At 37.9% G+C, this 24,647-nt stretch overlaps 1 protein-coding gene across 4 annotated transcripts in view; it reads left to right on the top strand.

Annotated features, from left to right (window-relative positions):
* Positions 1–18,937: 18,937 nt before the first annotated feature.
* The window catches only part of RBBP8 (RB binding protein 8, endonuclease), a 151,232-nt gene continuing 145,522 nt past the window's right edge, over positions 18,938–24,647 (top strand). Inside the window, exons 1-2 of one of the 4 annotated variants that reach the window (XM_037805974.1) lie at positions 18,938–19,158; positions 21,814–22,022. In XM_037805974.1, the coding sequence (XP_037661902.1) occupies positions 21,914–22,022 (109 nt within the window). In that variant the 5' untranslated portion in view covers positions 18,938–19,158; positions 21,814–21,913. Of the gene's footprint in view, positions 19,309–21,813; positions 22,023–24,647 lie in introns of those variants that run through there. The other 3 variants (XM_037805973.1, XM_037805972.1, XM_037805975.1) reach the window with 3 other exon arrangements.

The following is a 24,647-nucleotide window of genomic DNA, read 5'->3' as shown; positions in this document are numbered from 1 at the left end:
CCAATGTTGGGTCAGCATCATAACACATCCTTACAAACAACTACATACCATTAATATGACTGTCTCAACAATGCATGCAGACTTTGAAAAGTTAAATCTTCCACTGATAACCTAAAAATAGTGAAATGGGAATCCCATGTTTTCCCTTTATCTCTTAGTTTGGGTTCTCAGTGGAGAGCCTGAGACCTCCGCTTATGTGCAAGTTCTTTACACAGAAAGTCACCCCAGGGAACAGGAGTGAAAGATAGGAAAAAGAAAAAGGGAAGAAGGGAAACCCAATAAAAGAGTGCATCTTGAGTTCATCTCCCACTTTGGGGCTCAATCCTGGTACATTCTCCAGAGCCATGTTGTACCTCAGAATTGCATGCTAGAAGACACAGGAGAGGAGCATTTATCCACCAGTCCTGACTTACATAAGCTAGGGTTGCTATTTGAGTTGTTAATATCTTCACTCTTCTAGATTGTGCATCTGTTTTACAGTGGCTTCAGAGAAGACCCTTGGGCAAAGTCAGGTGAGGAGTGTCAGATTTCACCTGCATGAATCTGTTTGCCCCTGCAAAAGCTAGAGCAAGCAGTGTCCAAGAAGTGTTCAATATACCACTGTTATAGGTTAAACATAGTCAAACTACTTTTTTCTTACTTCTATCAATATAATTTTAACTAATATACTATACAACGAAAACAGATTTTCTGACAAGAGAGTGCAGCAATTTCAAATGGAAAGTGAGGAACTTTTGCCTATTTTTGTTTAATGTATTTGATCCATTCCCACAAAATCTGAGATGCACTGAAACTTAATCTTCTGGGAGAAAGATATTTACTAATAAACTACAATTTATTTCCTGAATTTGGTTGCCAATTTTTAAAGGGCGAAAGAGCAGCAAAATGAACAATTAGTATGTACTCTGTAAATACTTTGATGTCTAGCATTGCTCCTGAGACCTTATTGTTTAAGTTTCCATTCATAGAATTATACTAAAAACAGACTGACTACACTAGACCCTCAAGTAACAATTCTCATTACAGTGAAACACAGGATTTTGAATAGTACAAGTCTGTCTTGGACTATGTCCAAGAGGGTCTGGTTACAAGAACTAAGTCATTATAACCTATAATGTGATCCTGGAAGCATGGCTCTGAAGAATGCATTATATGAAGGCTCTAGTCAAGTAGATTAAAAATAGAAAAACTGTACAGCAAGTCTTGTGCTTTAATTTCGTAAATAGCATATTTGTTTGCATAATGATAGAAACTTAGTTTTGAGAAAGTGAGGGAGAGAAATAGGGACAAATTAAAAAGAAACTGAATTAAAAGCACATGGTCTTTTCACTTAACTTGAATTACGCTAAATAAAGTAAATATCTGAGTTTTTAATAACTACCTCTCTTAGAGAGTGCTTAAAGTAGCTAATAAACTGATAAGGATGAAATAGAGAGATGGGACTGAAGAGGGCACAGCAAATAAGAAAAAGTGGAGACACACACTGACGAACAAAGCCCAATAATAACAGATACCTGGACACCATATTCAAAAGGAGAGATCAGATACACTAAGTCTTTACTAAACTAGCTCAGATCACAAACAACCTGATACCAATACTCACTTTCTTGGATATGAAGCTAAGATCATAAATCACTGTTAAGTAAATGATTTCTCTCAACCACAGTTACTGAAATAAATTAATAAATTAGTTTCTGTTTTTTACACAATTTTGCACCTGGGCTATATGGCTTCTAAAATCCCTTGGAATATAATGGAAATACCTGAAATGAATCAGGTAATGTACATAAAATCACTGAACAAATTATAATTTAATCCACTTTATAATTATAAATCTCACAATTTGCATAGCAATTCAACAATTTCACTACAATTCCATAATTTCAGTAATTGGAGAGATCTCTCTGATTAGCTGTAGCTCTTAAATCTACCTAGTATTACTAACTGTCTTAGTTTGCTAATGCTGTGGAATGCAAAACACCAGAGATGGATAGGCTTTTATAAAACGGGGGTTTATTTTGCTACACAGTTACAGTCTTAAGGCCACAAAACGTCCAAGGTAACACATCAGCAATCGGGTACCTTCACCAGAAGATGGCCAATGGCGTCCGGAAAACCTCTGCTAGCTGGGAAGGCATGTGGCTGGCGTCTGCTCCAAAGTTCTGGTTTCAACAATGGCTTTCTCCCAGGACGCTCCTCTCTAGCAAGCTTGCTTCTCTTCAAAACGTCACTCACAGCTGCACTCCGTTCAGTCTCTTGAGTCAGCATGTTTTATATGGCTCCACTGATCAAGGCCCACCCTGAATGGGTAGGATCACACCTCCATGGGAGTATCCCACCAAAGTCACTACCCACAGCTGGGTGGGACACATTCCAAGCAAATCTAACCAGCACCAAAACGTCTGTCCCACAAGACCACAAAGATAATGGCATTTGGGGGACACAATACATTCAAACCGGCACACTAACAGTCTTACATTGTTTAGATACATATATACTTCTCAATCCTATCAATAATCCTGTGAAATACTCAAGTTATATGCTATTATCATTTTATCTTTTATTGATAAAGAAATTGAAGCACAGAGAAGTTCAATTACTTAGTCAAATTAGGTGAAGCTGCTGCTGCTTTCCCAATATCAACCTATATAAATATATTACTATATCCTTAGAGTTTCCAGAACACATCGGGATTTTTGCACATGCCTTCTACCTGGAAAACCTTCCAGCACTCTGTCCCTGATAGGCAAGCTACTTCAAACTTCTTGGAAGTCTTTTTTAAGAAATTTCACATATATTATATCATTCTTACAACACCCCCTTTGGGCACAGTAAAAATCAGTATTCTCATTTTCCAGTTGGGAAAATAAGACTTTTCAGGAAACCAGCGGATATTCAGAGAGAGGGTAGGGCTTAAACCCTGGTTTTATCTCCCGCTGTACCATAAGATTGGGATTACGGCCATATGCCCTCATCGACACTAGCACACAATCACAGTTTTTGGAGCATTTCCTGCTTTGGTCCCTTCTGAGATTACAACAAATTTCAAAGCCTTTCACTCTACTTAGTTTTATACTTACTACTTGAAAGAATCCACAATTTGGGGCTGAGAAATCTAGTACTGTATAAACATTTTTGCTAATTCCGTTGGAAGTTAATTTCTATTCATCTCTCAACTGTCCATACCTATCGTAAGGCGAGTAAAAGAATGTGTGTGCCATAATTACTAAGAAATACAATTATTAATGACAGGAGGTTTTTAAAAATGAACTGAGAATGATCCATATAACAGGTGCTTTACCAGTTTACTTTCATCTCAATTATCAATTTAAATTGCTATCTAATTTGAAAAACCATTTAGTAACCTCTTAAAATGTGAAGCTTTCTAAAGTAAACAGAAAAATTTACTGGGGTAAATTTACTTTACGTAGTATTAATTTTTGGTTAAAATTTAGTTATTTTCTCAAAAACATGTCCTAAATTAAAAATAAAAAAGCACAGGTTAAGTTTTATATAGATTCTATTATTCCAGAACAGCATGATGTAGTGAAAAAAAAAATATATATATATATATATACACACACACACACACACATATACACATAGGGTTCATATCCAGAAGACAGGGGTTGGAGTGTTTGGGTCTACCTATCTACTAGTTTGGACATATAAAGGTAGTCCACCCAGCTTTCAACTTGTTTCACCTACGAAAAAAAAAGTTATGTTTAGGTTCAAAGGGGAAGATTTGTAGGAAAAGTACTTTACACTTTATCATTATTGACTGTTCTTAGATCCATCTCTTATCAGCATTAAACATACCACTTTTTAACTCACAGAAATTTCAGAGTACTATAATTTTAAAAGTACAATTCATATGTGGTCTGTAATACTGTGACCAGTCTTCTGTAAAAAGAGTTGACAGATCTGTACATGGTTGAGAAGGAAATATTCCTGATTAGAAAAGTTCATTTAAATTTTCCTTTTTTATTAGTTTGTATTTCAAATTCCTTAAAGTTTCTGACCACGTATTACCCGAACCAGGATATTTTCAAGAGTAAAAAGGGGCCCTATTAATAATTAAACCAGAACAACAGGCATAAACCAGGACTGTCACTGGTAAGTCAGTGCATGTGGTCACCTTATATAAGAGGTCTACTAGATTTGGGAACAGGGAGCCTATTTCAGCCTCGTATACTATGCTAAATAGTTCACAGAAACAGCTGTCACTAAGAATGTGAAATGAATTAAAACAATTTAATTTCACTATAAATTTCTAATATTTCCAATTATAACATATCAGAATATTTCTGATTATAACTTATCAGAACACTTAGTCTAAGTGTCCTTAACCATAGACTAATAAAAAAAAGGCCAGTGTTTTAAAGATGGTCTATTTTTTTTCAAGCATAGTTAGAATAGGATAAAATTTAACAAAAGCTAGCCAGTGTGTTTGAAGATCTATCTGTAGATGTACATGTGTACATTAAAGATCATAACTATTTTTCAGCCATGAATAAATTCATCAAATTCTTCAAAGATGGAAACATTACCATTTAAGACATGAATCACTATTTTTTGAAGTGAACAAAGTAATGAATATTAAGCATACTTGCTCTTGTGAACCTCACCAAGGAATGCTAATTATTAGGCACCAAGTGTCAGTGACTTATTCTTACTAGCCAACCCTTCATAATATTTCTATTTACGTGAGTATAAATATCATTCCCACATCTTCCATCAGCATAGCATTATACATATGTACATAGGACAATACTAAATTTACTGGATAAAAGGTAAAGATTAACTTTTGAAGTTTCCCAAAAGGAAATCAACTTTTCTTCTCTACAGTCTTAATGATCAGTCTTTAGTTCTTTCGTCTTCTCTACAGTCATTAAATTCTGAGGTTCTTATAAGTGCCTGATGTTAGAGAGAAAGCCTAAGGGCTAACCATTTCTGGGCTTCATAAACCTATATACATATGTATGAAATACTGTTCAAACAGCCACTGCATATGAATGGATGACCTGGATAAAAAAAAGATGTCCCTTTCCATTGGTGAGAAATCATTTCGGAAATAACAGATAAGTAAAATTTTGATTAGCCTGCCTTCATTTAAACCTACACCGCTATCAATAAACTATGTAGAAACCTTCTATCAAGTAAAAAGGGATAGTTACTAAATTGGGCAAATTATATATCCAATAAAAAAACTGCCCATTACCGATGTGAAATGAAATACCTCCGTGAAAGATGTTTAAAAACAAACAAAAACTACTTTAAGAGTTTGCAAAGGGGAATGACAAAGGTATTAGTCCAATGTACTATAGTGAAGATCAAATAAATAAAGCTTCTTTAAGTTGGAAGATGGCTAAAATACATGAGGCTAGTTTTTTAAATTGGAAAGCAACACATACTCTCTTTAATGTCCATTATAAGCACTTTAATGATGGTTAAAGTAAAAACTGTGTTTCCGACACCTTCCATGAATGTTAACTACATCATAAAAAATTATAAAATGGCTAAATCTAACTGGAATCTTGGCACTATGAACTCAAATCATAAACAAAAACATTTTAGCACTTGGGGCAAGATCATTAATGGTGTATATTCTCACCCACAAATACTTAGTAATTACTGCAAATAACTTTTTTTTTTTTTTTTTTTTTTTTTTTTTTTAAAACAGGCAAAATATTTTAATAGACATCTCTCAGATTTACAAATGGAAATAAGTACATACAAGTATACTCAACATCACTAGTCATTTAGAAAATGCACATTAAATGCAAATTAAATCACAATGAGAAAGGATTACACAAATATGGTAATGTAAAAATAAAAAGATCCACCATAACAAGTCTTGGTGAAGATGAAGAAGAGTTGAAACCTTTACACACTGCTAGTGGGGCTGTAAAATGATTAAGCCTCATTATTGAACAGTGTAACATTTTCTTTTTTTTTTTTTTTTTTTTTAATCATCATTTTATTGAGATATATTCACATACCACGCAGTCATACAAAACAAATTGTACTTTCGATTGTTTACAGTACCATTACATAGTTGTACATTCATCACCTAAATCAATCCCTGACACCTTCATTAGCACACACACAAAAATAACAAGAATAATAATTAGAGTGAAAAAGAGCAATTGAAGTAAAAAAGAACACTAGGTACCTTTGTCTGTTTGTTTGCTTCCCCTATTTTTCTACACATCGATCCATAAACTAGACAAAGTGGAGTTTGGTCCTTATGGCATTCCCAATCCCACTGTCACCCCTCATAAGCTACATTTTTATACAACTGTCTTCGAGATTCATGGGTTCTGGGTTGTAGTTTAATAGTTTCAGGTATCCACCACCAGCTACCCCAATTCTTTAGAACCTAAAAAAGGTTGTCTAAAGTGTGCGTAAGAGTGCCCACCAGAGTGATCTCTCGGCTCGTTTTGGAATCTCTCTGCCACTGAAGCTTATTTCATTTCCTTTCACATCCCCCTTTTGGTCAAGAAGATGTTCTCCATCCCATGATGCCGGGTCTACATTCCTCCCCGGGAGTCATATTCCACGTTGCCAGGGAGATTCACTTCCCTGGGTGTCTGATCCCACGTAGGGGGGAGGGCAGTGATTTCACCTTTCAAGTTGGCTTAGCCAGAGAGAGAGGGCCACATCTGAGCAACAAAGAGGCATTCAGGAGGAGACTCTTAGGCACAAATACAGGGAGGCCTAGCCTCTCCTTTGCAGCAACCGTCTTCCCAAGGGTAAAACTTATGGTAGAGGGCTCAAGCCATCAAACCACCAGTCCCCTATGTCTGTGGTCATGTTAGCAACCATGGAGGTGGGGTAGGCGAATACCCCTGCATTCTCCACAGGCTCCTCAAGGGGGCACTACATCGTTTTTTTTTTTTTGTTTTTGTTTTTGTTTTTTATCCTTGTTTGTCTTTTTTCTTTTTTTTTTTTTTTAACTTTCCCTTCTTTTTTCAAATCAACTGTATGAAAAAAAAAGTTAGAAAGAAAACAAACATACAATAAAAGAACATTTCAAAGAGACCATAGCAAGGGAGTAAGAAAAAGACAACTAACCTAAGATAACTGCTTAACTTCCAACATGTTCCTACTTTACCCCAAGAAAGTTACATACTATAGCAACATTTCAGTGAACTTGTTCCTACTACATCCATCAGAAATTAACAGACCATAGTCATTTCTGGGCATCCCCAGAACGTTAAATAGCTTATCTGTTCTTCTTGGATTATTGTTCCCCCTTCCTTAATTGCTCTCTACTGCTAGTTCCCCTACATTCTACATTATAAACCATTTGTTTTACATTTTTCAAGTTCACATTAGTGGTAGCATATAATATTTCTCTTTTTGTGCCTGGCTTATTTCGCTCAGCATTATGTCTTCAAGGTTCATCCATGTTGTCATATGTTTCACCAGATCGTTCCTTCTTACTGCCGCGTAGTATTCCATCGTGTGTATATACCACATTTTATTTATCCACTCATCTGTTGATGGACATTTGGGTTGTTTCCATCTCTTGGCAATTGTGAATAATGCTGCTATGAACATTGGCGTGCAGATATCTGTTCGTGTCACTGCTTTCCGATCTTCCGGGTATATCCCGAGAAGTGCAATCACTGGATCGAATGGTAGCTCTATATCTAGTTTTCTAAGGAACTGCCAGACTGACTTCCAGAGTGGCTGAACCATTATACAGTCCCACCAACAATGAACAAGAGTTCCAACTTCTCCACATCCCCTCCAGCATTTGTAGTTTCCTGTTTGTTTAATGGCAGCCATTCTAACCGGTGTTAGATGGTATCTCATTGTGGTCTTAATTTGCATCTCTCTAATAGCTAGTGAAGCTGAACATTTTTTCATGTGTTTCTTGGACATTTGTATTTCCTCTTCAGAGAACTGTCTTTTCATATCTTTTGCCCATTTTATAATTGGGCTGTCTGTGCTATTGTCATTGAGTTGTAGGATTTCTTTGTATATGCAAGATATCAGTCTTTTGTCAGATACATGGTTTCCAAAAATTTTTTCCCATTGAGTTGGCTGCCTCTTTACCTTTTTGAGAAATTCCTTTGAGGTGCAGAAACTTCTAAGCTTGAGGAGTTCCCATTTATCTATTTTCTCTTTTGTTGCTTGTGCTTTGGGTGTAAAGTCTAGGAAGTGGCCTCCTAATACAAGGTCTTGAAGATGTTTTCCTACATTATCTTCTAGGAGTTTAATGGTACTTTCTTTTATATTGAGATCTTTGGTCCATTTTGAGTTAATTTTTGTGTAGGGGGTGAGGTAGGGGTCCTCTTTCATTCTTTTGGATATGGATATCCAACTCTCCCAGCCCCATTTGTTGAAAAGACCATTATGGCTCAGTTCGGTGACTTTGGGGGCCTTATCAAAGATCAGTCGGCCATAGATCTGAGGGTCTATCTCTGAATTCTCAATTCGATTCCATTGATCTATATGTCTATCTTTGTGCCAGTACCATGCTGTTTTGGCAACTGTGGCTTTATAATAAGCTTCAAAGTCAGGGAGTGTAAGTCCTCCCACTTCGTTTTTCTTTTTTAAAGTGTCTTTAGCAATTCGAGGCATCTTCCCTTTCCAAATAAATTTGATAACTAGCTTTTCCAAGTCTGCAAAGTAGGTTGTTGGAATTTTGATTGGGATTGCATTGAATCTGTAGATGAGTTTGGGTAGAATTGACATCTTAATGACATTTAGCCTTCCTATCCATGAACATGGAATATTTTTCCATCTTTTAAGGTCCCCTTCTATTTCTTTTAGTAGAGTTATGTAGTTTTCTTTGTATAGGTCTTTTACATCTTTGGTTAAGTTTATTCCTAGGTACTTGATTTTTTTAGTTGCTATTGAAAATGGTATCTTTTTCTTGAGTGTCTCTTCAGTTTGTTCATTTCTAGCATATAGAAACATTACTGACTTATGTGCATTAATCTTGTATCCCGCTACTTTGCTAAATTTGTTTATTAGCTCTAGTAGGTGTATCGTTGATTTCTCAGGGTTTTCTAGATATAAGATCATATCATCTGCAAACAATGACAGTTTTACTTCTTCTTTTCCAATTTGGATGCCTTTTATTTCTTTGTCTTGCCGGATTGCCCTGGCTAGCACTTCCAGCACAATGTTGAATAACAGTGGTGACAGCGGGCATCCTTGTCTTGTTCCTGATCTTAGAGGGAAGGCTTTCAGTCTCTCACCATTGAGTACTATGCTGGCTGTGGGTTTTTCATATATGCTCTTTATCATGTTGAGGAAGTTTCCTTCAATTCCTACCTTTTGAAGTGTTTTTATCAAAAACGGATGTTGGATTTTGTCAAATGCTTTTTCAGCATCTATTGAGATGATCAATTGATTTTTCCCTTTCGAGTTTTTAATGTGTTGTAATACATTGATTGTTTTTCTTATGTTGAACCATCCTTGCATGCCTGGAATGAACCCCACTTGGTCATGGTGTATGATTTTTTTAATGTGTCTTTGGATTCGATTTGCAAGTATTTTGTTGAGGATTTTTGCATCTATATTCATTAGGGAGATTGGCCGGTAGTTTTCCTTTTTTGTAGCATCTTTGCCTGGTTTTGGTATTAGATTGATGTTAGCTTCATAAAATGAATTAGGTAGTGTTCCATTTTTTTCAATGTTTTGAAAGAGTTTGAGTAAGATTGGTGTCAGTTCTTTCTGGAAAGTTTGGTAGAATTCCCCTGTGAAGCCATCTGGCCCTGGGCATTTATTTGTGGGAAGATTTTTGATGACTGATTGGATCTCTTTGCTTGTGATGGGTTGGTTGAGGTCTTCTATTTCTTCTCTGGTCAGTCTAGGTTGTTCATATGTTTCCAGGAAATTGTCCATTTCTTCTACATTATCCAGTTTGTTGCCATACAGTTGTTCATAATATCCTCTTATAATTTTTTTAATTTCTTCAGGATCTGCAGTTATGTCACCTTTTTCATTCATTATTTTGTTTATATGGGTCTTCTCTCTTTTTGATTTTGTCAGTCTAGCTAGGGGCTTGTCAATCTTGTTGATCTTCTCAAAGAACCAACTTTTGGTGATATTTATCCTTTCTATTGTTTTTTTGTTCTCTATTTCATTTATTTCTGCTTTAATCCTTGTTATTTCTTTTCTTGTACTTGGTTTAGGATTGGTTTGCTGTTCATTTTCTAGCTTCTTCAGTTGATCCATTAGTTCTTTGATTTTGGCTCTTTCTTCCTTTTTAATATATGCGTTTAGTGCTATAAATTTCCCCCTTAGCACTGCTTTTGCTGCATCCCATAGGTTTTGGTATGTTGTGTTCTCATTTTCATTCGTCTCTATATATTTAGCAATTTCTCTTGCTATTTCTTCTTTAACCCAGTGATTGTTTAGGAGTGTGTTGTTTAACCTCCAGGTATTTGTGAATTTTCTAAGTCTCTGATGGTTATTGACTTCTAATTGTATTCCATTGTGGTCAGAGAATGTGCTTTGAATAATTTCAATCTTTTTAAATTTATTGAGGCTTGTTTTATGTCCCAGCATATGATCTATTCTGGAGAAAGTTCCGTGAGCACTAGAAAAGTATGTGTATCCTGGTGATTTGGGATGTAATGTCCTGTAGATGTCTGTTAAATCTAATTCATTTATCAGATTGTTTAGGTTTTCAATTTCCTTATTGGTCTTCTGTCTGGTTGATCTATCTATAGGAGAGAGTGATGTGTTGAAGTCTCCCACAATTATTGTGGAAACATCAATTGCTTCCTTTAGTTTTGCCAATGTTTCTCTCATGTATTTTGTGGCACCTTGATTGGGTGCATAGACGTTTACGATTGTTATTTCTTCTTGCTGAATTGCCCCTTTTATTAGTATGTAGTGGCCTTCTTTGTCTCTCAAAACATCCCTGCATTTGAAGTCTATTTTATCTGAGATTAATATTGCTACACCTGCTTTCTTTTGGCTGTAGCTTGCATGAAATATTTTTTTCCATCCTTTCACTTTCAGTTTCTTTGTGTCCCTGTGTCTAAGATGGGTCTCTTGTATGCAACATATTGATGGTTCATTTTTTTTGATCCATTCTGCGAATCTATATCTTTTAATTGGGGAGTTTAATCCATTTACATTCAACGTTAAAACCGTGAAGGCATTTCTTGAATCGGCCATCTTATCCTTTGGATTATGTTTGCCATATTTTTCCCTCTCTCTATTAATATCCTTTATTGTACCCATACCGAATCTCTTTAGTACTGAACCTTTCTCCAAGTCTCTCTGTCCTGTCTTTGTTTCTCTGTCTGTAGGGCTCCCTTTAGTATCTCCAGTAGGGCAGGTCTCTTGTTAGCAAATTCTCTCAGCATTTCTTTGTCTGTGAAAAATTTAAGCTCTCCCTCAAATTTGAAGGAGAGCTTTGCTGGATAAAGTATTCTTGGCTGGAAATTCCTCTCACTCAGAATTTTAAATATATCGTGCCACTGCCTTCTCGCCTCCATGGTGGCTGCTGAGTAGTCACTACTTAGTCTTATGCTGTTTCCTTTGTATGTGGTGAATTGCTTTTCTCTTGCTGCTTTCAGAACTTGCTCCTTCTCTTCTATGTTTGACAGTGTGATCAGTATATGTCTCGGAGTGGGTTTTTTTGGATTTATTCTATTTGGAGTTCGCTGAGCATTTATGATTTGTGTATTTATGTTGTTTAGAAGATTTGGGAAGTTTTCCCCAACAATTTCTTTGAATACTCTTCCTAGACCTTTACCCTTTTCTTCCCCTTCTGGGACACCAATGAGTCTTATATTCGGACGTTTCATATTATCTATCATATCCCTGAGGTCCATTTCGAGTTTTTCAATTTTTTTCCCCATTCTTTCTTTTATGTTTTCATTTTCCATTCTGTCATCTTCCAGGTCACTGATTCGTTGTTCAACTTCCTCTAGTCTTGTACTATGAGTGTCCAGAATCTTTTTAATTTGGTCAACAGTTTCTTTAATTTCCATAAGATCATCCATTTTTTTATTTAGTCTTGCAATGTCTTCTTTATGCTCTTCTAGGGTCTTCTTGATTTCCTTCATATCCCGTACTAGGGTCTCATTGTTCATCTTTAGTTCTTTGAGTAGCTGCTCTAGGTGTGTCTCTTCTGGTCTTTTGATTTGGGTGCTTGGGCTTGGGTTATCCATATCGTCTGGTTTTTTCATATGCTTTATAATTTTCTGTTGTTTTTGGCCTCGTGGCATTTGCTGACCTTGATAGGGTTCTTTTAGGGTTTGTAGACCAGTTGAAGTCCTTATCTCTAATTTATCAGATCTACAGCTTCGTGGAGTACACTTTCTCTAACTAACCAGCAGGTGGCGTCCACGAGCCACCTGTTCTCCACAAGCCAGATCTCCCCTGCTTAGCCTTTTTGGTGAGTGGGGGAGTGAGTCTTGTGGGGCCCAATTGGTGTCCCAAGCTTGCGTGTGTAGTTGGTGTTGCCTGCCCTGTATGTGGGGCGTGTTTCTGGGCAGTCGGGGAGGGGGGGTGGCCCTAACAATCAAATCTCCCTGATGATCCTAGAGTTTTAAAGCTACTGCAATAGTCTAATCCTTCAGTTCAGTCCTGCCACAGTTTGTCTCTGCCACTGACCCACAAGTCTTTGGTATTGGCGTATGGCTCCTGAGACTTGCAAGTGGGCCCCTCTTCCAGGCTGTGCACCCCGGGTCCTCTGTTGAGGGATGACTGTGCTATGTCGCAGGTGAGTGCCGTCCCCCCAGGGCAGTTCTGGGCTGCTGGGCTGTGTTGGGAGGCTCCCAGTCTGCTCAAATGATGGCTGAATGGGGCTCTGTTAATTCACACTGCTCCCCCTTCCCAGCTCTGGGACATTCAGCTGAGGTTGCAGGGAAGGCTAATGTCCACGCCCAGTTTTGTGGTGTGTGCCTGTTATTTGAAGCACTTCCGTCACACTGGGTTGTCTGGGGCAGCTCTGGGCTATGGGGCTGGCGATGGGCAGGAGTGTTTCCTGTCCACCAGGATGGTGGCTGTGAGCGGACACCCCCCTTTTCTTGGGAAGTTGTGTTGTTTAGTGAATTTTCTCAGCCACTGGATTATTGCCTTTTGTCTCAGAGCTCTCTTAGTTCTGCTCTTGACTTGATGTGCCCAAATTTCAATTCTTTGAAGCTTTCTGTATTGAGCTTCTTAGAGTAATTGTTTTAGAAAAAGCAAAAAGGATTTAAAAAAAAAAAAAAAAAAAAAACGGCCCTCCTCAGAGGTCTAATGGGTTATTGAAATGCTAATAGACAAAGCAACCAGGGCCATTAAGGAAAAGTGCCCAGGGCAGAGAGATCAGCCTTGCTTCGGGATTTGCATATGCGCCTCAAGGCCTGATCTCCGCCCTTCCCCTTTCTGTGTTCACCAGAACTCCAAAAATCCTCTGCTTTTATTTTGGAGTTTTTCGTGTTGTTTTTTTTCTATGCCTGTCTCCTCTCTGCTGGGCTGGCTGCTCTCAGAGTCTCTGGTGTCTGGCCTCAGTCTATCTATGGTTGGAGTTTGAATCAGTAGAATGCGTTTCCGGTAAGAGCAGCCACTGCAATTCTCCCTTCTCCTTCCTGGAGCTGACAGCCCCTCCTCCCCCGGGACTGAGCCTGGCAGGGAGGGGCGCGGGTCCCCTGGCCGCAAAAACTTACAGATTTCGCTGATCTCAGCAGTTCCACGTTTTCATGAGTGTTGTATGAAGTATGCCCAAAGACAGATTGCTCTGTGGTGTCCAGTCCACGCAGTTCCTGGCTTTTTACCTACTTTCCTGGAGGAGTAACTAAAACATACAGCTCACCAGTCTGCCATCTTGCCCCGCCTCTTGCAAATAACTTTTTAATAAGTAAATCAAGTGTTCATTTAAGTTGACACAAATGTTGACAGTTAACATAATAATTTTCTTTTGTCTTAAAGCTCCTCCTCCTCCTCCTCATCTTTCAAACAGCCTTTTGCCCTGTTTTTGAAATAGATCTGACTGCAGGTATACAGCTCACCCCAGTTTACCAGTACTGCATGTTCATGTTAGAGGAGCTACAAGATATTATGTAAATAATCATAATGGGTTTAATCACTTAATTCCTCCCACCGCCCCATCCCCGGAGATAACAGGCATCAATTGATGGGGGTTGGGTTGAGGTGGAAAATGGGAGAGATGGAAAATGCCCAGCACAAACAGTAGAAATTTCATTAGACTGGAATCTGCATCCTAGTCCCAACTCCATCATGGTTCTCTAGGTAAATCATTTAACCTCATCTGTTCACTCAATATTCATTTGCTCATTATATATGCTAGACTTGTGCTGTCCAATACAGTAGCCACTAGCCATATATGGCTTTGAGTACTTAAAATGTGGCTAGTCCAAAGTGAGATGTACTGTACAGGTAAAATACACACTGGATTTCAAACACTTAGAATGAAGAAAAAAATGTGTCATTAATAAATTTTTATATTGATTAATGTTGAAATAAAAACGTCTTGGATAAACTGGGTTAAATAAAACATTAAGATAATTTAACCTATTTCTTTTTATTTTTAAAATATAGCTACTAGGAAATTTTAAACTACATATGTTGCTGTATTGGATAGCACTATACTAAGACTCTTGTAGGAACTATAAATACTGAGAAGAATAAAGAAAGCACAATTTCTCTCATCAAGAAGCCCACAGCAAGTTAGGAAAGATTAAAACATACAAAAATAATTACAATAAAAGGGCATTAAGTGCAATGATAAAGGTATTTGTAGAGTGGTATGAAAGAAGGAACAGGGCCATTTGTGGGAGTAGAAGGGTCTAGGAAGGAGGGGTAAATGAGACATTAGGGTAGTCACCTAGAAGCAATACTACTTAAGCTTAGTCTTAAAGGATAAGTAGAAATGTGAAATGTGAAGGATGGAGATGGAGGTAATTCCAAGAAAAAAGGATTGCATGAGTCAAGAGAAAGAAACAGCAAAGGGAAGAGAGAGGAATAAAAGGAGTTTCCTGTTGATAAAGGGAAAGGATGAAGTGTGAGGTAGAGAGTATACAAGGTTAGGAAGGGTTTCTGTAACATTTTAAAGAGATTGAATTTTAACCTTTAGGCAACAGAGAACCACTGAAGGGTTTTAAGCAGGACAGTGCCAGGATCAGGAATACTGATTTAGACCCCTGGCAGCTCGGTAGAGAGACTGGATTAAAGTGAACAAGACTGGAGGCAGGGAGGCTATCGTCTAGGGAAGAAATTCTGGGGCCTAAACTCAGACAATAAGAGTGAGGAAAGCACCAATTTAAAATTAAATTTAAGAAGTCAAGTCAGTAGAATATAGTGATTAACTGGTCTTTACTCCATGGAAATGAGTTTGGATTTTATTCTAAGGTGATAGGAAGAACTTGGAATGTTCTGAGCAGGGGCATATCATGTTCTAAGAGTTTAAAAGGATCACTTTCACTGCTGTTGGAGAGTATACTTACTGTAAGGGGAAAACAGTGGAAATAGAAAGATAGTTGATAGTTTAAAAAAAAAAAAAAAAGGTTACTGCTGTTAAAGTAGTTTGAGGTGATAGTGGCTTGGACCAGAGGCAAAGAAGGTTGGTTGTAGGAAGCAATTGGCTTTAAGTTGTATTTTTATCTGCAAAATAGTATTGCCTAATTCACAGGAATGAGAAAGGAAAAGGGAAGTTTAGGAAGATCACAACTGTTGAGCCCCAACTGTCGTCTCGTTTAACCAAGAGGCTGGGTTGTCTGCTACGAGAACACTGTGCAGGAGCTTGAGGAACATAGTGAAGGTTTGGAAAATACCAAAGGAATAGGAAAAGAAGCCAAACAAAGGCTGTTTTAAAGACAACTGATGACCTCCATTAGATGTGAAACCATGTAATGTTGGTGGTTATCAGTCTAACTTGTCATGTGGTTTTCCCTTCACACTAAGCTACCCAGTTGTAGGAGTTAAGTATAGACTGTAAAATCAACAAAGCATTTCATTTTTAATGGCTTAAGTTAGATGATTTTAAAATCTACACAAGTTCCAAAATTCTACAGCTCTATCAATTTTTTAACTGAGCATTCTAACCAGAGGTCTCAAATCGGTTATAGGTGTACTGAGACATTAAAATCCCCAGCACCAAGAGTGGCAGAGTGCTGGGCCTGGGGGAGGCTTCTGACCTTTTATCACAATACAAATATTCATTTTCTACGTATGCCATGATTGAAAAACTTGGGAAGCACTGTTTAAACTCATAAACTATGGGAAAATCAGTATTATGAAGAGTTCAAAATAGCTGCTCCTCTGCTAAAGGAAGTTTTCTAGCAAACCTTTGGGCACTTCATAATCTATTCCACCATGTGGGTCTTAAAACAACTTTTTTGGGGTAAATATCTATGAGAATTTCCATCATTTCCACTGTTAAAACTGAGCATTATAAATCTTTATAAAGAGAATCTAGGAATTTTCAAAACACCCAAAGGCTTTCACATAATAAAAAATAGGAATCCATCAAGGGATATCTCATTCATTCATTTATCCACCAAGTACTAACTCTGGCAGGCACTGAGTTGGTTTCTGGAGATAATACAGTAAACAAGACACGGTTTTGACCTCAAGAAACTTATAGTCTACTGAGGAGATATAAATTTAAATAAATGATTATTTAAATAAATCTATGATACATGCAAGATGGGGAGGTGCACGGTGCTATAAGAGCATCTAATAGAAGACAACAGGATAAACAGGATAAAAAAGGATGATTGGTTATTAGTTAGGCAAAGTGTGGGGGGGTGGGCTTGGCCAAAAAATTCCAGGCAGAGGAAACAGCATACAAAGGATCTGTTACCTAGGAGACTGGCTTGCAAGGCCCCAAAAGGACAATGAGGTCAGAAGGCAGAGCATGTTTGGAAATGAAATTGGAGGGGTAGTAGACACAGTTCAAAACGGTTTTCTTCAAAAAGTAACAGGAAACCACTGAAGAGTTTTAAGCAGCATAATGACATTATCAGATTTACTTTTCAAGAAGATCACAGCTGAAGCAATGATCTCAAAGTGGGCACAATCTAAGGTGGGAGAAGGAGTAAATATTAAATTTCTCTTTTATTTTTCCCATCCTTTAAACATGTTATAATATTCTTGGTCTGCTGGCTCAGAAGGGCTAATAATAGCTAGCATTTATTGAGCTCATACCACATATATGAACACCATACTAAGTGGTTTTTACATATATCAACTCATTTAATCTTCATAACCTTGTGAGGTTGGTAGGATTATTATCCACTTTTAACAAGTAGGAAAAATAAGACACAGAGGAATGAGGTAACCAGCCCAAGGCCACTCAGGAAGTGTTAGAGCCAGGATTCAAATCCAGGAGCTCTGACTGGCAGAGACTGTGACTCAGGTTATACACCACCTGTCAGCAATATATGCATGCAATTTTAAATTTAAAATATATGAACTGGGAATAGATGCTTAAAAAAATTTCTGAACACCAGTGAAGAGAAAGGTTTAGGTAGGGTATTTGGTTAGGTGGATATGGAAAGTAGATGGGCAGCAGACTAGGTAAGAGATGGTGGTGTCTTGGATTATTATGGTGTTAATGCAGAGAAACAGATGGATTTGGGAGATGTTTGGTAAGTAAAATTAACAGGACTTAGTGATGGATTGGGCAGGATAAAGGGAGAAGATGGTGTCAAGGATGATTCTCTGGATTCTGATTTGCATAAATGGGTTGGTCAGTGGAGCCATTGGCAAAGGCCAGAGGAACAGGTTAAGTCATTCTACTATGATAGTTTTCCTTTGGACCACAAGTAAGGCATCCTGATATGCTGTTATGTAACAAAACTGGTTATAGACTTTTTTTCCATTTATTACAAAACACTCCAATTATAAACATTTATACAGGCTTCGCTCTGCCAACTATTCCTATGTTGTCTTAAAAATGGCACAGGGAATTTTTCATTCATTTTCTTTAAAAAAATGTTATGAATTAAATCATAAAATTTAGAAGTGAATAAATGATGGTTACCATAACAAGGTAATGATGGTTCAACAACTCTCTTTTAAAAAAGGTACCAACAATGGCAGTGCTAGAATGGTATGTAAAACTCCCGTTACAATGTCCAATTTCAACAATTAAGTTATATAATTCATCTCTTAAGAGACAGGGTGAGTGGAAAAATTATCTTTACTCGTTCTATTTATTATTTTCTAAATACCACGTAACTTTGAACACTTTACAATATTACCCTGACCACTTCCCAGGCTTAAAAGTATTAAGGAAAAGTACTGAAGCAGTATGAAAGATGTTGTGATTCTATTTCACCGTCTATTTTTTTTCAACTTCATTTGTAAAATTCCCACAAGTCCAAAAACGCTTCTCTTAGCAGGATAAATAGGAAAACATACCACCAGTTTGAATATCATAAACAAGCAGCCAAGGAAAAATCAATGTTGTTTTAAACATTACCTAACAGCAAGTTGTCTCAACAAATAATGCTGGTCACTTCTGATTCCTTCGCCTTTCAGGTTCGCCAGAAACTTTCAATTTAATCTCAGCAAAATATGCCTCGTTTTAATACACGGAGTTCTGTCAGGTCACATCATCAAATTGTAGGCAACGGCTACAAGGCAGAAAACTACTATAGATTGATCCGTGTCCGTTCCCACATGAGTTCATTTTAAGTATCCGTTTGGTACAGGTCACTCACAGGCTTTCGCCGCAATTTGCTCAAGTCAGACACACCGTAAGGATAACTTACACCTAACACCTGGGACTTGAGGCTTTCCTGACAGAACTGCTTGAGTTTTCTCCAGGGCATCTCAAAAATGCTTTGGCTGTCGCCCGCTCTTTGAGCCGCTCCCGAGAGCCCCTCGTCATCCTCCTTCACAGCCACACCACCAGCCCGCTCCCCCCGTGGGTCTGGGGTCGCAGCCGGGCTCCGCCGCCGCAGGAAGGGGCGTGGCGCCGCGGTAACTACCGCGTGACGTAGCGCGGGCCCGGGCGGGGCAGTCTGGCCGCCTGCGAGCCCAGCCCGCGGCCGTCGACCTTCCCCCTCCCTTAGAAAGCGCGGGCTGCTCTGAGGGGCCGGGGGTGGCTATCCCGTAAGGGAAACGGACGAAAGAGGGAAAAACAAGCGGCCATCTCTTCACAGCCCCAGAAGGGACCCGCCTCCCTACGGGTCTTTCCGGAATCTCGAGGCAGTGTTGGAAGCCGTGAGTAAGGGTACGCTCCTACCCCCACCCGCAGCCCTGGTCGCAGAGGCTACTTCCGGTCCAGAGTGGAGCGCGCGCTAAACGCGAGGCGCCGGGCTTTGCTCCGGGAGTGTGAGGGCGCTGCACTGTTCTCCGGCTGTGCCTGAGGAGGTAGGATGGGGCCAGGCTGAACTCGGAGGCGGGTTGGTGGGAGGACGGGCTCTTGCTCTCTGCAGCTACCTCCCTCTTCCGCGCGGGCCGAGGAAACGCCTCCTAGCGCCGAGCCCGCCCCGCGCGTGCGCCGACTCCCGCCGTGCGCAGCCGCCAGTCGCGCTTTTCAAAGACTTGCGGAAGTTTTGCGGAGACCCACCCGCGAAGCCCGCGCGGCGCTTGAGTGGCTGATGGTTATAAGGGGCCTGGGATAGGAGCCCGGCCTTCTCCTTTGTTCAGAGGACCATTCAGATCCCGTGCCCACTTTGTCTGGGTCTGCTGTGTGATTCGAGGCGCGTCTTTTGCCCCACCTGTGTGAGAATTCTTGTGGTGTGACAGGAAACATTTTATTGAGCACCTTCAGCGTGGTGGTTTACACTGCTCAGGGACAGTGTATTAAGTTGTATTCAATTATAAAGACTTACGAGCCCGGATTGCAACTTGGGAGGCAGGATGTACATTTCTGAGAAGTTACGGAGCATCGTTGTCCTGCGAGTAACGGTTCATTGCCCAAAGAGTGATGCTAACAAATACTGGGCGTTGCATCATAGGTTGGAGAGGTTTTCGTGAGCCAGAATTTGCAAGTTTAGTATGATTCAAGTGTTTTTATGTGGTAAAAAACAAAAAAGCCACTTAATTGGTTTTTTCATTTACTATCTCTGAATAGAGATGCTTTTCTTAAAGGAGGCTTATTTTATTCTCTTGGTTTTAAACTATACTATGCTGATTCTAATCATTAAAATAAAACTTGAAGTATTTAGTTAACAAAAATAATTAATTTGCAGCCTCCCCTCTTTTTTTTTTTTTGCCTCAAAGAAGTATTGTGTAGTTACTGAAATCACTTTTACAGCCCGGATATAACCATGTATTCCCAGCTGTGTGACCATTAGTCACTAAAGGTCTCTAATCTCGCTCAAGTGAAATTAGTAGTAACTTTTATAAACTTGTTCTGAGGATTACATAAAATGATTAACGTAGAACAGCACAGTCCCTGGCATATAGTAAATTCTTAATGAATAGTGGCTTTTATTGACAGTAATATAGGCTGATTATTTTTTAGGGTTAACAATAGTAGAATAAAAGTCTCTTTGAAAGCAAAGCTGTGCTAATGCAGTGCACTTAATCCCACTTTTTAAAATATGTGGTGGAAAAGGTAAACAGGCACAAGAGAGAAACACTAAAATTATGGATCCTCTCATATATCCATCCATCACCCAGCTTTAATAATTCCAGTGCTCAGCCCTTCTTTTATCTCCCCACCCAACACCAATTTTTTGTTTTAGCTGGAGTGCTTTAAAGCAAATCCCAAACAATATGTCAGTTTACCTGTAAATACCTCAGTTTATACCTCTTTAACAAATTAGGACTTTAAAAACAAAAATAACCACACTATTATAAACAAGAAATTAACAATAAATCCCAAATATTATCTAAAATCTAGTACATGTTCTCTTTTCACTGACTGTCTTAAAAAATATGTATTCCCAGTTTTTAAAAAGCTCAATAGAAGTGTACTTTTTTTTTCTGCAGTGCTTTACAATTTAAATAACTTCACATACAATCCTGATCCCTTTAGAAATGCCATTGCTTATTGTAGCCCCTTCTTCAGGGACCTTGAGAAATAGTTAGCAAGAGACATTTAAATGAGTTAGGTTATTTGTTAGCAATGAATGGTAGGCGTTGGCCAAGGAGCCAGGTGTGAGATTTAGTAGATTTGTTAATCATTTTACTTGTTTAGTGGTAGCTAGTTAGTGGCTTCAGTTTAAGAACACATACTAAATTATTTATTAATCCCCACAAACTTCTTAATAGCCTGTCACTTCCTTTAGTGGCTACACAAATAATAAAAATTAATCATTCACCATTACTCTGACAAAGACACAAAGTAGTTTTACCCTAGTTGCCTCTCCTTGTAAATAGTAAACATTTCTGTGTTTATAGTTCTTTGTTGTTATGTGTATCTTGCTCACTGACTTCTCTTATTATGAGAGCTATATAGATCCTCATTTATGTTACTATATCTGTCTTTTGCTCTCTCGTACATATGTATGTAGATGTGTGTATACAGGTGTGTGCTTGTTAATACACGAATGTTTCAGAATGTTTTCCACTTTGGGTTCAATAAATTGTTGCATCCTACAGCAATCCAAAAATAAAAAAGCAATAAATTATTTTATAAATTAAATCAGTACTGAACATGAATAATCAAGAGCCTCTCAGTATTGGAATCCTTTAAATTTAACATGATTTAGGTAAAATTTAGCTTAACCAAAGACCAAATTATTGAAATCAGGGCCCTTTCTCACCTTAATCATCTTCTTCCCTCATTCTTCCCTCCCTCCCCTGAAGTGACGAATTGTAGGTAAATAAGGAAAACTTGGGAACAGCTGGGCTTGTGTTTCAGCCTTGACCAGTATATGTAAAGATTCATGCAAAATTCATTTGTGTTGTAATCTTTTGTTTCAGATATTTCAGTGGTCTCCAAAGACAACTTCATATCTAGATAATGTAACAGAAAGGGTCAGAAAACATTAGGCAAATAAAAGTGTGGAGTATATTAAGCAAGATGAACATCACTGGAAGCAGTTGTGGAAGTCCTACTTCTGCAGATGTATCTAATGACTTTAAGGAACTTTGGACAAAACTGAAGGAGTATCATGATAAAGAAGTACAAGGTAAAATCTTTCGTCAAATACTGATGGTTTTGGGAGATGGTTATAGTAATAACTAACTTTGTATGACATCTTTGTGCATTCATAGATGAAAGAAATTACTTTAAGTTCAAAGAGCTGATCTTTAAGTGTTCTTTACCACTGTCATTTTTATGGTTTTAACTACAAACTACTACTATAGGACATAGTTCTTGCATAACCTGCAGTTACTTTTGATAATACGTATGGTGTGGTGGAAGGGGTATAGAAATTGGCATCTGAATACCTTGATTTGAATTCTGGTTTCATTCACATACTTGCACTGTGATACATCACATAACCTCTGAACTTAATTTTCTTCTTTAAAATGGGCTTTGAAATATATATTTGAAGGATTATTTATGGACAAGAAAATACTACTTAACTCATTCAGCAAACTTTTTGGAATCTGTTTGCTGTTAAGCACTGAGATAAAAGGCTGATGGCAGTTTACCTTCATGGAGCTTGCAGTTTAACAGTGGTAGTCATGTAAACATTTAATCATGGTATGATGAAATAAGAACTAAAAGGTTAATATGGGCTGTGGAGTACAGAGGGTTGAGCAGCTGTGATTGGGATGAGTATAAAATATTGTTGTGGTGTGTTAAAATGTACTGCATATAAAGGAATTTTCTATTAAGCTAAACTCAAGCTTCTCTTTAGTATACTTTATCTGATTCTGTGACTTTAATGTAATACACTAATGCTTGTATGGGAAATTTATATGATATTTTTTTATTACCTATTGCAGCCATTTGATTACCTATTACCTATTGCAGCGGTTTATAGTTTTCACATTATACTGAGTGCTGTTAAAACATGATCCACCTGAATATGAAGTATGTGAGTCTTTACTTTAAGTTGGAGTCTTCCCGTGATAAATTTAGTTTCTGGCAGAACCTCATGATAATAGCCCCGTCATTAATCAATGCATTCTGAAACATGAACCCCAGAAGTGGTTTTCTTAAAATCCCCAGTGTACTTGGAGACACTTGTTCAAGAAATGTTCTTGGGCACTTAACTATATGTCAGACCTTGTGAATAAGGATGAATCAGCTATAGTCCTAGATTTTAAGAGATTTTCAAGCATAGACAATCCATACAATTTTAATGCAGTGTATCGTGTTATTTGGAAACATAAAGGGAAGAATCAGGTATTTTGGGGGAAGGGGAAATGGTTTTAGATTAAGTGTAATTGGCTAAGCAAAAGAGAAGGTGGGGGGGCATTGTTCTTAGTAGAGAGACTAGCATGTGCAAAACATAGAGATAAGAGCTTAGTTTTATTCAAGGAACTATAGACAGTTTGGTAATGGCCTTAAGAGAGCGATTGGGGTGAAATATGGGAGCTTATTGTGAAGATGGATGGGAGATGATGCCACGGAGGTAGATAGGTCCAGATTATGTAATACTGCATGTGCTGTGCTGCAGTATTTGTTTTCATGGCTTGTCTTTAAGATTAGTCTAAAACTTTCATCTTGAATACGTACCTCCATTGATTGAGAGTGTATGAATTCTGGATCTAGATTGCCATTGTTTGGACGCCATCAGAACCACTTAGATTGAAGTGGTAACCTTGAGCAAATTATATAACTTTACAGTGCTTCAGTCTCCTCAGCTGTGAAATGGAAATACTGACAGTACCTATTTCGTATAGTATTAGATAGCTTAAAATATGTAAAGCATTTGGAAGAGTGTCTGACACATAGTAAGCAATATATGTTAAGTGTGGTTGCTGTCACTCGGAATCAGTGACCGTAATGTATTATCAGTGCCTGCTATGGACCATTCCACCTATGGACAGTGGGATGCTACAGAAAAGTTTTAACAGAGATTTCACATATTGATTACTTTTTATTGTCACCTTTGTGGTTTTTCTTCTCTAGGAGGAAAACAAAAGGGGGTGACCAAAATAGCAAACATGAGAAAATTTAAATGGTTAAGAAATCTTAGGAAATTCGTAGTCTCCATTTCTTAATTGTGGTTTTTGATTCCCTAGTTGGATAAACACTAGAAACTCTCTTTAAATTTTTATCCTGAAAGGTTGGAGTTTAGCTATCTCTACTCACTTGTACCCTTTACTGCTCCATTATACTCATTCTTTGATAGATTATACTAATTAAACCTTCCATTAAAGCCCTCTTCCAGCACATAGTCCTCCTGATGCCATCTGGGTACCATAGTGTTCATTTAGAAATCCAAGTATCACTGGAGTTATTTTTGTTTTTTAATTGTTTTTTTTTTGGGGGGGGGTAACTTTAGCATTTTTCTTAAAAATGTCCAAACACAAAGTAAACAGTGAAAAGTTGTCCCCCTACACACATATAGATAATCACTGATATTATTTTTGTATGTGTGTATTATTCCAGAGTTGTATTCTAGAGTGTGAATATATGTTCTTTTTTTCATTTAAGTTTTAAGATTTTTATTTTAGAAAACTTTCCACAGATACAGAAGTAAAGCAAATAGTATAATGGACTCTCCTATATACCCATCACTCAGCTTCAGCTATTATCAATACAGGGCTAATCTTGTTTTTACCAATTTTCCATGCACTTCTCTATCCCTCCTCTACTCAGTTACTTTGAAGTTCCTGACATAATTTCTTCTATA

Source organism: Choloepus didactylus, chromosome 16 (genome assembly GCF_015220235.1).
Source record: "Choloepus didactylus isolate mChoDid1 chromosome 16, mChoDid1.pri, whole genome shotgun sequence".
In the NCBI taxonomy this organism is placed as follows: Eukaryota; Metazoa; Chordata; class Mammalia; order Pilosa; family Megalonychidae; genus Choloepus; species Choloepus didactylus.
This window is presented reverse-complemented; position numbering and strand designations above follow the sequence as displayed.